We start from the raw sequence: 12,464 nt of genomic DNA, 5'->3' as shown, positions 1-12,464 counted from the left end.
CGTTGTGTCCTTGGGGAAGGCACTTCATCCTACTTGCCTCTGGGGAGATGTCACTGTACTTACTGTAAGCTGCTCTGGATAAGAGTGTCTACTAAATGTAATGCAATTTTACCAGGCTCTGTTTAACCATGTAAAAGGATGTGTGCTTTTGCCATATCTGGTGGTTGGTTGCAGTGTAGTTGGTTGCAGTGTAGTCAGTTGCAGTGTAGTTGGTTGCAGTGTAGTCAGTTGCAGTGTAGTTTGTTACAGTGTAGTTGGTTGCATTATCTTCCTAGCAACTGACAACGTAAGCCGCCCGAGTGTGTGCGTGTAAGTGTGTGTGAGTCCTTGCTTGTGTTTGCATGTGTGTGTGTGTAAGTGTATTTGAAAATGTGTGTGTGTGTGCCAGGTCTGGAGTGCCATGGTGGATGTTGGCTCTGCATCCCTCCCAGATGGCACAGAGATTGGCACAGAAGCCAAAGAAAGCTCTCTGCCACCTGGAGAATGTGAGCAGAGTAGAATACCACAGAGTAGAGTAGAACTGACTAGAATAGAGCAGAACAAAGTAGCAGAGCAGAGAAAAATAGAGTCGAGTCAAATGGAGTAGAATAGAAGAGAGCAGAGTAGAGTAGATCAGAGTGAAATACATTTGAGTAAAATAAAGTAGAAAAGAGGAGGGTAAAGTTGAACAGAACAGGGTAGGGTAGAGTACAGTAACTTCATTACAACAAGAGGCCATGTCTAAATCTCTTCCAGCTTACAATCCTGCCCCTCTGTGACTCTACACACATACATACACATACACACAGACCCACACACACACACTGACTAGACACACACACACTTTGTGACTGCCTCTGGCTGTTATGCAACATGCTGGCGTAATCCTGCAGTGTGTCACTACTAGATGTGTGTTTGTGAATGTTCTAGAGACAAAGACTTTAGGGAGCACAGGGCAGAAATGACCCAGTGAGGGATTTGAACTGCTGTCTGTAGGGCTGTAGTTATGTATTCCAGAGTCTGTAGTCTGTACACATGCTCTGACTGTGTGGCATGCACTGTCTATGTACACACACTGTCTGTTATAGAGAAGGCTATGTTATGGCTTTAGGACAAATAAGTGGTCCTTGTGTGTGTGTGTGTGTGTAAGCCCATGAATGCTCAAATGTGTGTGGAGGGCTGGTAACCCACTAAGAGGGATTTACTTTAGTTCTATAACAGAGGATAAGGCTTGCCTAATCCAGTCGTGCCCCCTCGACACCCCCCTAACGCCCCCTACCCCTGCTGCACACTGCGGACAAGTGTGTGTGTGTGTGTTTTACTCTTTCTCACCAAAAAGCAAATGTCGACTTGTGTCTTTCCTGGAACCTGCTGCCCATTTACCAATCTAGAATCCTGAAAACATGCAAACAGACACACACACACACACATTCGCACACACATACACACACAGACCGTGAGAAAACAGAACAGTCTTAATGCTGATCTAGAACCTTTAGAATACTGTTCTAGAATGTTTATAATACTGTTGTACAACCTTTAGAAAACGTCTAGAGAATTGAAAATGCAGATCTAGAACCGGAATAATACTGTTCTACAGTGTCTGGTGAGTGATTGTCCTCTGTGGCAGAATGATTGGTTAAAAAGGCCATGAATCATTGGCCAACCAGGCAAAGTGATCGTCTGTGTGATTGGCTGATTAACTCAATGGCCCTTCTGTTCCTGTGAAGAATGCAACCCCTGATTTGCTGAGCTCCCTGTGGGGAGGAGTCTATGTAGCTGGTGGTTGACTGGTGATCAATCAGGAGAAAGACATGTTGATTCTATCCATTCAGATCTCTCTCTTTTTCAGCCCTTTTACCCCCTCTCATCCCCTCTTTCTGTGGTCATGTGACCGTGTCTATGATGTGTCTGGCTAACAGCCTGTTGTATTATGCTCTGTTGACTCTGTTTCCCTTCAGACATCTTCACCAGTCTGCTGTGTGTAAAAACGAACCTTTCCTATCCTCTCCTCTCCTCCCCACCTCATGTCTCCCCACCTCTCCCTCTCCTCTCCAGGTCAGGTCCAGCCTCGCCCCTGTGGGGGGTCCGGGGGCATCGGTGGGGAGGCCAGGGGGCGTGTTTCCATCACGTGTCTGCGCTGCAGGGAGGTGTGCAGGGGAGAGGTGGTGCGTGTGCAGAGCGTCCACTTCCACAAGCGCTGCTTCACCTGCCAAGGTGAGGGGATGGGGGGAGGTGTACGTGTGTACGGTAATTGTAACTACCATGTTGCTGCCTTAGAACATACACAGTCCCACAGACACACACATGCATATATACACACACCACATACCCACACACGCCTCTGAGATAGGTGTAGTTGCGTAATGCCAGTGATCCAGCACTGAGATAAAGACTAGAGCAGTAATAAATAAGCCTGCCTCACTTGATGTCTGCACTCTGTGCTTGCATGTTTCTGTGTTCACAGTGTGTGTGTTTGTGTGTTTGAAGCACATAGTCTGTTCAGTGTATATGTGTGAGAGTGTGTGCGTATGTGTGTGTGTGCGTGTGTGTGTGTGTGCAACAGTAGTGTTGCTCTCGTCAACGAAAATTATGACTATAATTAAATTAATAATGAAATAATGTTGATGAATAAAACAAGACTAAATGTGGTTTACAAAATAAAAACAAGAGAAATGTTATAACGTTATTTCGTCCTGTTTAGTCGTGTTATTATTATTAACCAACTCATGAGGCTGTGGTAAATGTGTCTCATTTAAACGTTAACTTTAGACGTTAGCTTTAGACGTTAGCTTTAAACCTTAGCCACTGGAGCTGAAAACGACTGAAACAAACATGTGTGACTAGCATGTGTGTGTATATTTGTTTGTGAGAATGGAAAGTGGGTTAACATGTGTGACTAGTGTGTGTACTGTGTGTGTGTGTGTGTGTGTATTTGTTTGTATGAGAGAGTGGAAAGTGGGTTCTTAGTTCCTACCTGACTGACTGACTCCATGTGTAGTAAGCATCCCTTTTTGGACAAATACTGTAGCTAGTTTTATCATTCACATTGCAATCACACTGAACTGAATTTGGCATCAACAACATGACTTTGAATACCTTATTCTAGACCAATACATACATTTAAACAAATGGTTTTGGCATTAAAATGCCTCCCAAGACTACTGCTTAGATTACTTCTGTTTGATTAAAAAGAGATTTAAATAAAATGTTCATTGACATAAACTATAATATCTGTCATCAGTTTTCGTCGACTAAAACAAGACTAAAATGTCATAGGTTTTCGTAAACTAAAACTAGACGAAAATGTCATCAGCTTTCATCAAAGCACATACAACACGTGCCTATACGCAAGCCTTATCAAATGTAATATGGACAAATGACACCTTTATACGCACACCTAATTATATATCAGGTATCTATAAGGTCCCGTATTCATTCCACACTGGCTACAACTCGCCAGAGTAGCCTACACGTAGGCTAATTGACCCAGGTACGCGGTGAATGCTCTGTGTGCAGTTACGCTGACACTGATTACACCCCATGCACACACTGCGGGTACCGCAGACGCACACCCCCATACATACAAATACACACACATACATGTACACAGATACCCCCACCCACACACCCACACCATCTAATCCACATGCAAGGTGGACCGAGCCCCTGGTCCCTTGCTGATGAGATGATACATATTGATGGGGACAGGCGGTGACAGAAAGTAGCAGGTTGTGTCTCTGTCCTGAATGATCACCGCGGCAACGGCAGATACAGGATTTAAGGGATCGATACCTTGCCCCGTGTCTCCTTCTCGTCACCCCTCTCTTCCTCCTCTCCTCCCCTGTCCTTCCCTCCTCTCCTTCTCCTCCTCACCCATTCATCTTCTTTGTCACGCCTGGCTAAACTGTACTAGAGAGAGAGAGGGATAGACAGAGAGAGAAAGAGAGAGAGAGAGAGAGAGAGAGAGAGAGAGAGAAGAGAGAGAGAGAGAGAGAGAGAGAGAGAGAGAGAGAGAGAGAGAGAGAGAGAGAAAGAGAGGAGAGAGAGAGAGAGAGAGAGAGAGAGAGAGAGAGAGAGAGAGAGAGAGGAGAGAGAGAGAGAGAGAGAGAGAGAGAGAGAGAGAGAAGAGAGAGAGAAAGAGAGAGAGACAGAGGGAGTGTAAAGGAGAGAAAAAGAGAGACACACACAAGGACAGGCCAGGAGGCTGAGATATGAACTCCTAATGCAGGATTCACTGAGCCTTGTACATACACATGCACACACACACACACACATCTACAGGCACACACATCATTTGCAAATGCATGCACTCACATCTTGCTTCCTCTCTATCTCTCAATCTCTTTCTCTCTCTTTCATCTGTCTCTCCCCCTTTGGCTCTCATCTCTCCCTCCCTCTCTTTCATCCCTTCCTCTCTCTTTTTCTCCCTCCCTACCACTCTCTCTCTCTTCGCTCCCAATCTCTTCATCTCTCCCTCTCTTTCTCTCCCTTTCTCTCCATCTCTATCTCTCTCATTTCTCCCTTCCATTTGTCTCTCATCCCTCCCTCCCTCCCACTCTCTCATCTCTGCCTCCCCCCTTCTCTCTCTCTCTCTCTCTCTCTCTCTCTCTCTCTCTCTCTCTCTCTCTCTCTCTCATCTCCCCCTTCCTCTCTCATCTCCCCCTCCCTCCCTTGCTCTCTCTCTCTCCCCCTCTCTCTCTCTCCCTCCCTCCTCTCTCTCTCCCTCTCTACCTCGCTCCCTCTCTCTTTCCCCCTGTCTCTCTCTCTCTCCCTCCCTTTCCTTCTCTTATCTCCCTCACACATACAGTCTCAGATGACAGATCAATAAGTCTCAGTCAGCCGTCCACAGTAGGGCAGAGTTGCGACCGTTACCAGGGAGGAACTGGACGGCCGTCAAGCAGCAAAGAGTAGAGTAGGGAGAGATCTGTCAGGAGAACATTGAATAAAACCCAATCTCAACCATCAGGTAGATGTCACAAAGCAGTGAAGAACCCAATCTCAACCATCAGGTAGATGTCACAAAGCAGTGAAGAACCCAATTTCAACCATCAGGTAGATGTCACAAAGCACTGAAGAACCCCTGCTGGGAAATGTGAGTGCAGTTGTTTCCATGAGAATGTTTGAATGAGGGCTGTATACAGAGAAAGGGAAGGCGAGAGAGAAATAAGTAGAGGAGAGAGAGAGAAAGAGGGGCACATGCCTTTGTTCTCTCGCTTCATCCCTCTATCACACTAAGGAAGGAAGATGGACCACTGTGTCGATCTCACTTCTGTTTCTGCCAGGATGTGTGTATGTGTGCAGTGTGTATGTGTGAATGTCTCCCCTCCAAAAATGACTGCAAGCCCCTTACATAGCTATTGGGAACCAGTTTGAATTGCTATGGCAACATTACTGGTTTCAGTCTCTATGTCCTCATCACTCTACATATCTTCCTCTCCTCTCTTTTCCTTTCCTCCCCCTCTCCCTCCCTTTCCTCTCCTTTATTTCCCCCCCCTTCCACTCCTCTCCTTTCCTCCCCTCCCCTCTCATCCCCTCTCCTCCACTCTCTTCTTCCCCCTGCTCTCCTCCCCTCTCTCTTCTTCTCCTCTCTTCTCTGTCTAATCTCTTCTCCTCCTCTTTCCTCCCTCTGTAATCTCTCTACTCACGCTGTTCCTTTTTCTCCCCTCCCGGATCAGCAGGATAAGCAGCTGTGTGTGTGTGTGTGTGTGTGAGAGAGAGCAGCAGTGTGCAGCTGCAGGAGGATGTGTGCTGGGTTGAAGAACGTTTGCTGGCAATGTGAGTGCAGTTGCTGCCACAACAATGCTAATGGAATACATGAGAATGTGACATTAATGATGGCCCTTAAGAAGACTGAGGGAGAGAGATACCGTAGTTATGTGCTATAGAGCCATAAAAAGAGAGAGGGAGAGAGATAGAGTAAGACTGATGTAGACTGTGAGGAAAAGAGAGAAGGAGAGATCAGAGGAGAGAGAGGAAGGGATCAGAACAGAGACCTGGTGTCCTGGTGGATGAAGGATTAGACATCCTGGAGGTCACAAGGTCATCTCACTGTCAGGTCACCTAGGTTACCACACTGACACTGATCTGCTCGCCTCAGTCACCTGACCCACTTAACAAGATGTGTGATTGGCTCACAGTATTAGGCTGATTAAAAGTCTACTTCGTTAAGTTTGAGTGTTGGGCAGCACTGTAGGACTAGAGTTCCCACTGGCTAGTTTAGTTACTAGTGGAACTGTCAGGAGTGCTCCTATTTGCTAGTTTGGGCTGCGGTGTTCAGATATAGAGCATATGTAGAATATATAATTGTCTCCAACTTATGGTCTGGAATAGCAACTGTCTGTTGAGGAAGGGAGTCCTGACTGAATTTCTCCTCTTGAAGTTTCTTAATATTTGTACTGTCTTCTTTGAAAGTTTAGATTGGTTATAGGTGGTCCCTGAGAGATGTCTCCATGTGAAACACAGACAGTGTTCTGCATTTAGCTCCTCATGCATAGAGGAGAAGAGGATGCTAAAATAGCCCGGTCGGTATGCAAGGCAGGCTAAAACAAGCCCACCTTTGCTGTTTCCTCTCAGAGAGCGGTGTGTGACAGAGACAGGAAGACAGGTGAGGGACCAGACCACCCTTGACCTCTGAACGCTGACCTCTGATCCCAGTGCCTTGACAGGCTGGGACGGTATTTTCACGCACATGTGCGCTAGTGCTCCCTCCCCCAGCAGTCACACACATTCCTGCGTTAGGTGACGTCCTGATTAGCATTGTGTCACACATCCAGGTTGGCATTTGTTACGCACTGACAGTAAAAGGTCAGGCTGGCATTTAAGCAGCAGAAAGGACAAGAGGAGAACTGTGTGTGTGTGTGTGTGTGTTTGACTCTTTCTCACCAAACAGCAAATGCAGACTTGTGTCTTTCCTGGAATCTGCTGCCCATTTACCAATCTAGAATTCTGAACACATGCAAACAGTCACACACACACACACATATACACGCACACACACATACGCGCACACACATACACACACAGAGTCCCATTGGCTCCACAGCTTTACTGCTCACATTCACTAGTGACTAGTCTAGCCAAAGCCATAATGGAATATGGAATACAAAAGCTGCACTGTGTGTGTTTGTGTGCGGCCATCAGGACAAAGGAGATAGGTATGTGTTAGGGCATGTGTGTGTGTGTGTGTGCGTGAAATGGGTCTGTTACAGTAATGGGTATTGACAACAGGTTCTGAGACCAGTTCTTAAAGGGTCATCTATGCTTTCTGCTGGTGAAGATGCATCCTTAACGACTGCTCTGGGACCAGCTCTTAGGGGTCTGACAGACAAGAGAGCTGCCTGACGACTGTTTTATTACCTGTTATGACCGGGGGGTAGAGAGAGACAGTAGAGAGAGTGAGAGTGAGAGAGACAGAGACAGAGACAGAGAGAGAGAGAGAGAGAGAGAGAGAGAGAGAGAGAGAGAGAGAGAGAGACAGAGAGAGACACAGAGAGAGAGAGAAAGAGAGAGAGAGAGAGAGAGAGAGAGAGAGAGAGAGAGAGAGAGAGAGAAATGGGGAGAGTGAGCCAGAGAGATGGGGATAGCAAGGGAGAGAGGGGAATGGGGTGTAAGGGGAGAGAGAGGCAGGGATGGAGGGGAATGGAGAGATGGAAAGAGATGGAGGGGAGAGAGGTAGAGAGGTAGAGAGACGGGGGGAGATGGTGGAGAAGGGGGAGGAGAGGGGAGAGGAGAGGGGGGAGGAGAAAGGGAAAAGGGGTTGGGATAGAGACACAAGGAGAGAGGATGGGCTCTGATCCATCAAACACATTACAGCAGCTCAGCTATAAAGAGAATGAAATGGTGCATATGGGCTCTTTTACACACACACGTACACACACACGCACCACACACACACACACACACAGTTCCATCTTCCACCATGCAGGCACAAACTCAATCTCTCTCTCCCTCTCCCTCTCCCTCTCCACCTCAAATTCGATATCTCTCTCTCTGTTTCTCCCTCGCTCTGTCTCTCTGTCTCTCTCTGTCTCTCTCTCTGTGTTTCTGTTTCTCTTTCTGTCCCTCCCGTCCCTCCCCCCATCCCAGTGTGTGGGTGTGACCTGGCACGTTCCGGGTTCTTCCAGAAGGGGGGAGAGTACATCTGTACTGAGGACTACCAGCGTCTCTACGGCACCAGGTGTGACAGCTGCTGCAACTACATCACCGGAGAGGTGGTGTCTGCTCTGGGACGCACCTACCATCCTCACTGCTTCATCTGTAGCCTCTGCAGGTATACACACACACCCACACACACATATACAGACACACACTCACACACACTCTCACTATAAGGTGTTGTACGTGTCACTGGTTCATATGCAAAGCGCACAATAGCGCCTACACACGCCTGCGCGATGATATCAAACCTCTGAACGCACGCGAGAATTTGACATTGACTTCCAATGGACACAGGCGGTCACACACACGTTACGTAGGCGTAAGTCTCGCGTATTTCAGGCGTATGTCAGGTGAATACTACGCCTAACTGTTTGATACATATCTAGGCGTGCGCACAAGCAGGTGTCATGTGTGCTTCGCTTACTGACACTTTTGCGCAGCGCAGCACAGAAACGCCTGCAAACACCTGCCCGCCTAGACGCATGAGGTCTTTGGAAAATGTACCTGCCTTGAATATGTTATTCATGTTCGTGTTGGTAGTCGGTGATTATTGACTTTGAATATTTGAATTCTATCCCTTTAGTCCAGGGGTGGCCAACCCTGGTCCTCGAGAGCCTCAGTCCTGCATGTTTTAGATGTTTCCCTGCTCCAGCACACCTGTCCACCCCTGCTTTAGTCATTCAGCTAAATGTAATGTATTACAGACTAAAGTCACTTACGTCACTTAAACACCAAGTTTTACAGTTTGATTGATATCTAGACGTGCGGACAGACAGGTGTCATGTGCGCTTCCCATACTGAAATGCCGGCGCACACCTGCCCGCCTAGACGCGTGAGCTATTAAGGCATAGCTTAGATCGCTGTTTCAGTATTACCCCCCCCCCTATTTTGACGATCTGAAACGCAAGTATCAAAACGCAAAGCGCAAGTAACTTTGTGGGCGTGACTTCAGCTTGGTTGTTATTTTGCCGGCGGGATAAATGACTTTGCGCCCCGCGCAAATCTAAAAAGGGTTGGTCTGAAGTAGCTACATTACTAATGGGTGTGGTTTGGGCGTAACGTGCAATAAACCAATCAGAGCATCATCTCACATTCCCTTTAAGAGCAGCGCTAGTTCCATGGCAAATTGCTATTATAACGGCGGATTTGCCATGCGCACGCCAGCGGTTCACAGCCGAGGAGACCGACATTCTCCTCAGGGCCGTAAAAGAAAGAGAAGTGACATTATATGGGAAAGGCAGAGCAGTTTTCTCATTGCACTAAGTTGCCCACTCATGCTGCTCATTCAAATTATTATTATTTTTGCATATATATATTTTTTTTTTTACTGTTATATTTTAAAATTGTTTAGTTATTAGAATTAGTTTAACTAATGTACTTTTGCACTTAATTTATACCCGTATATGTTTATTGTTTGCACCTTCCTGCCACAGTAAATTGCATATTTTTGTAACATAGGCTACATGGCGAATAAACCGAATTCTGATTCTGATGGGCATGGGCGACGAAACCTAACCAAATTAGCTTCGGTGAAACAGTCATGGGAGGAAATTGCCACAGCTGTTACAAATCAAGTTCACATACATAGACATTTCTTATGAAAATCTTCTCATAACATTGAAGAAATGTAACACGCCATAAATCAAAACAATGTAACGTATAGTTCCCCGATAGAAGACGGCTGGCCTCGCCAGCTGTGGGCACGGACCAAGCTTTCGCCCTTAAAATAGCATCTCAATAATGCGCCATTGACTTTAGACCACGTTTTTCCTGGTCAATAGCGAAATTGTTTTTCGGAAACTGCAAGATAGCACCAGGGAACGTTTGCGCCAGAACACGCCTCCTTTTTCGCTGAACCGCCCACGGGAGCGCAAAGTCATTTCGACGTGCGTCTGTGGAGGGAAAAGTCGGCTTTGCGTTGAGTGCAAACTAGGAATGACACTTGCGTCGTTGACTAAGTCAATTGCGCTGGGTGCAAGATAGGGCCCTTAGTGTTTTTAATGTCAACTGCCTGTGCGCACGCCTTATCAAATGTAGGCTAATATGCACAAATTACGCCTGTTTATACGCACACCAACTGTGTGGTGTAGTTTTAATTCTGGGCTTTCTAAAACTCGCCAGAGTAGCCCACGCGTAATTCACCCGTATCAGGTACAAGGTGAATACACTGTGCAGTAACGCTGACATTGATTAAGCCCCATATCTCGCACACACGCTTATGCACACACATACACACACACATTCACACACACATATACACTGACACACACTCACACACTCACACACATCCACATCCACAAACACACTAACACACACATACACACACACTAGCACACACACACACACACACACACACACACTGCAGACACACACACAGTCACACACGCACACACTTAAACCCACTTACGCACACACTTACACACACACACTAAGACACACACTCACACTAGGACACACACAGCCACACACACTGCAGACACACACACTGCAGACAAACTACCATGTCCACCTGTGCTGCATGACCTCCCCCTCCCCCCTCCTCTGACCACCTGTGCATTCCGTGCTCATTCCCCACATACTAAGCCCCCCCCCCCCCCCACACACACACACACACACACATAAGCTACCTTCCACTATGAGCCTCTCATCTCCATGTGCATGCATGTTCTGTCTTACAACCACAAGCCAAACAACACCAACAACAAATCCAGCATAGTAAATCAGCTTACAGGAGCCAAGGAGGTCTGCCAGGAACTGCTCCCTCTAACATTTCAGGAGTGGGTGCACTGGAGGGGGGAGGGGCATGCACACACACACACACACACTCACACGAACACACTGCATCCAATACTGACACATCTACTTTTCTCCCTAATCTGTGTGTGTGTGTGTGTGTGTTGTTCCTTCTAGGAAGCCCTTCCCTATAGGGGACAAAGTGACCTTCTGTGGTAAGAAGTGTGTGTGTCAGCAGTGCTCCCTGTCTCTGGTCAGCAAGCAGCCTGTGAAGGTCCACGGACCCAGCCGTAAGTTCCACGCACACACGCAAACGCACACACATACGCTCGCACACACACAAACGCACACACATGCACACTCATACACACACAAACACACACACACAGAGTCCAGGTGAACACTGTAGGAAGCATCAGTGACACACTTACTGTGTCCCAGTTCAGTTACTGCCTTAAGGGAAAGTGCGTGTGTGTGTTTGTGTGTGTTGACCTCCTCTTTCTACCTACCTGTGTGTGTGTGTACTTGTGTGTGTATGTGTGGGTGTGTGTGTGTATGTCTCTGTGTGTATGTCTCTGTGTTTATGTGTGTGTGTGTGTGTCCAGACTGTGCAGGCTGTCAGGAGGAGATCAGACAGGGTCAGTCTCTTCTAGCGCTGGAGAAACAGTGGCACGTCAGCTGCTTCAAGTGTCACACCTGTGGCGCTGTGTTGACTGGAGAGTACATCAGCAAGTAGGTCCACCCACAGACACACACAGACACCCACACACACACATACACACACAAACAGACACATACACACAGACACATACACCGACACAGATAAACACACACAGACACATACACACACAAAGACACAGGTTAAAGGACTAGTACACCAGTCTCCTCCAGTGGATGTCCTGTGTGAGGGGACGTTTGGTGTGACATCAGTGTGCTGCCGTGTGCCTCTTAGGGACGGGGTTCCGTACTGTGAGGCTGACTACCATGCCCAGTATGGCATCAGGTGTGAGACCTGTAGCAGGTATATCAGCGGCAGAGTACTGGAGGTGAGTCCAAACAAACTCACCCAGCACACATTTTTACACACACACACACACACACAAACAGGTATTAGAGACACATTCTTCCTCAGTTAATAGTCTTTTTACTGTAAAACAGAGTGGAGAGCTGCGTCATTCTGACACCTCTCCTCTCATTTTCTGTTATGACTTCTTGTCTTATCTGGTCCCACACACATCCAATTATGTTCATATCACAGTTTCACTCTAATTTTCTCTCTCTGCCCCCCCCCCCCTCACTGCCCCCACTGTCTTCCCCTTATTCTCTCCTCCTTTCTCTCTTCTACCCCCTCTCTCACCCACTTCACTGTCTCCCCCTTATTCTTTTCCTTTTTCTCCCATCTCCCCCACTCTCTTACTGCCCCCACTCTCTCTCTTTCCCCCTATTCTCTCCCCACCCTTTCTCACTGACCCCCATTGCTCCTCTCCTCTGTCTCCCTCTCCCCTGTCTTGCCCCTGTCTCCCTCTCCCTCGCCTCCAGGCAGGAGGGAAGCACTACCACCCTGCCTGTGCCCGCTGTGCTCGCTGTAACAT

General features: G+C 47.4%; 1 protein-coding gene across 1 annotated transcript in view; it reads left to right on the top strand.

The window, feature by feature from the left end:
• Window positions 1-400: 400 nt before the first annotated feature.
• The window catches only part of ablim3 (actin binding LIM protein family, member 3), a 27,724-nt gene continuing 15,660 nt past the window's right edge, over window positions 401-12,464 (top strand). The window contains exons 1-7 of the mRNA XM_047042883.1: window positions 401-485; window positions 2,038-2,196; window positions 8,068-8,251; window positions 11,050-11,162; window positions 11,478-11,604; window positions 11,825-11,918; window positions 12,412-12,464. The exon at window positions 12,412-12,464 is cut by the window's right edge and continues 35 nt beyond it. Coding sequence (XP_046898839.1) covers window positions 401-485; window positions 2,038-2,196; window positions 8,068-8,251; window positions 11,050-11,162; window positions 11,478-11,604; window positions 11,825-11,918; window positions 12,412-12,464 — 815 coding nt within the window. The remainder of the gene's footprint in view (window positions 486-2,037; window positions 2,197-8,067; window positions 8,252-11,049; window positions 11,163-11,477; window positions 11,605-11,824; window positions 11,919-12,411) is intronic.

Source organism: Hypomesus transpacificus, chromosome 20, assembly GCF_021917145.1.
Source record: "Hypomesus transpacificus isolate Combined female chromosome 20, fHypTra1, whole genome shotgun sequence".
Classification (NCBI taxonomy): Eukaryota; Metazoa; Chordata; class Actinopteri; order Osmeriformes; family Osmeridae; genus Hypomesus; species Hypomesus transpacificus.
This window is presented reverse-complemented; position numbering and strand designations above follow the sequence as displayed.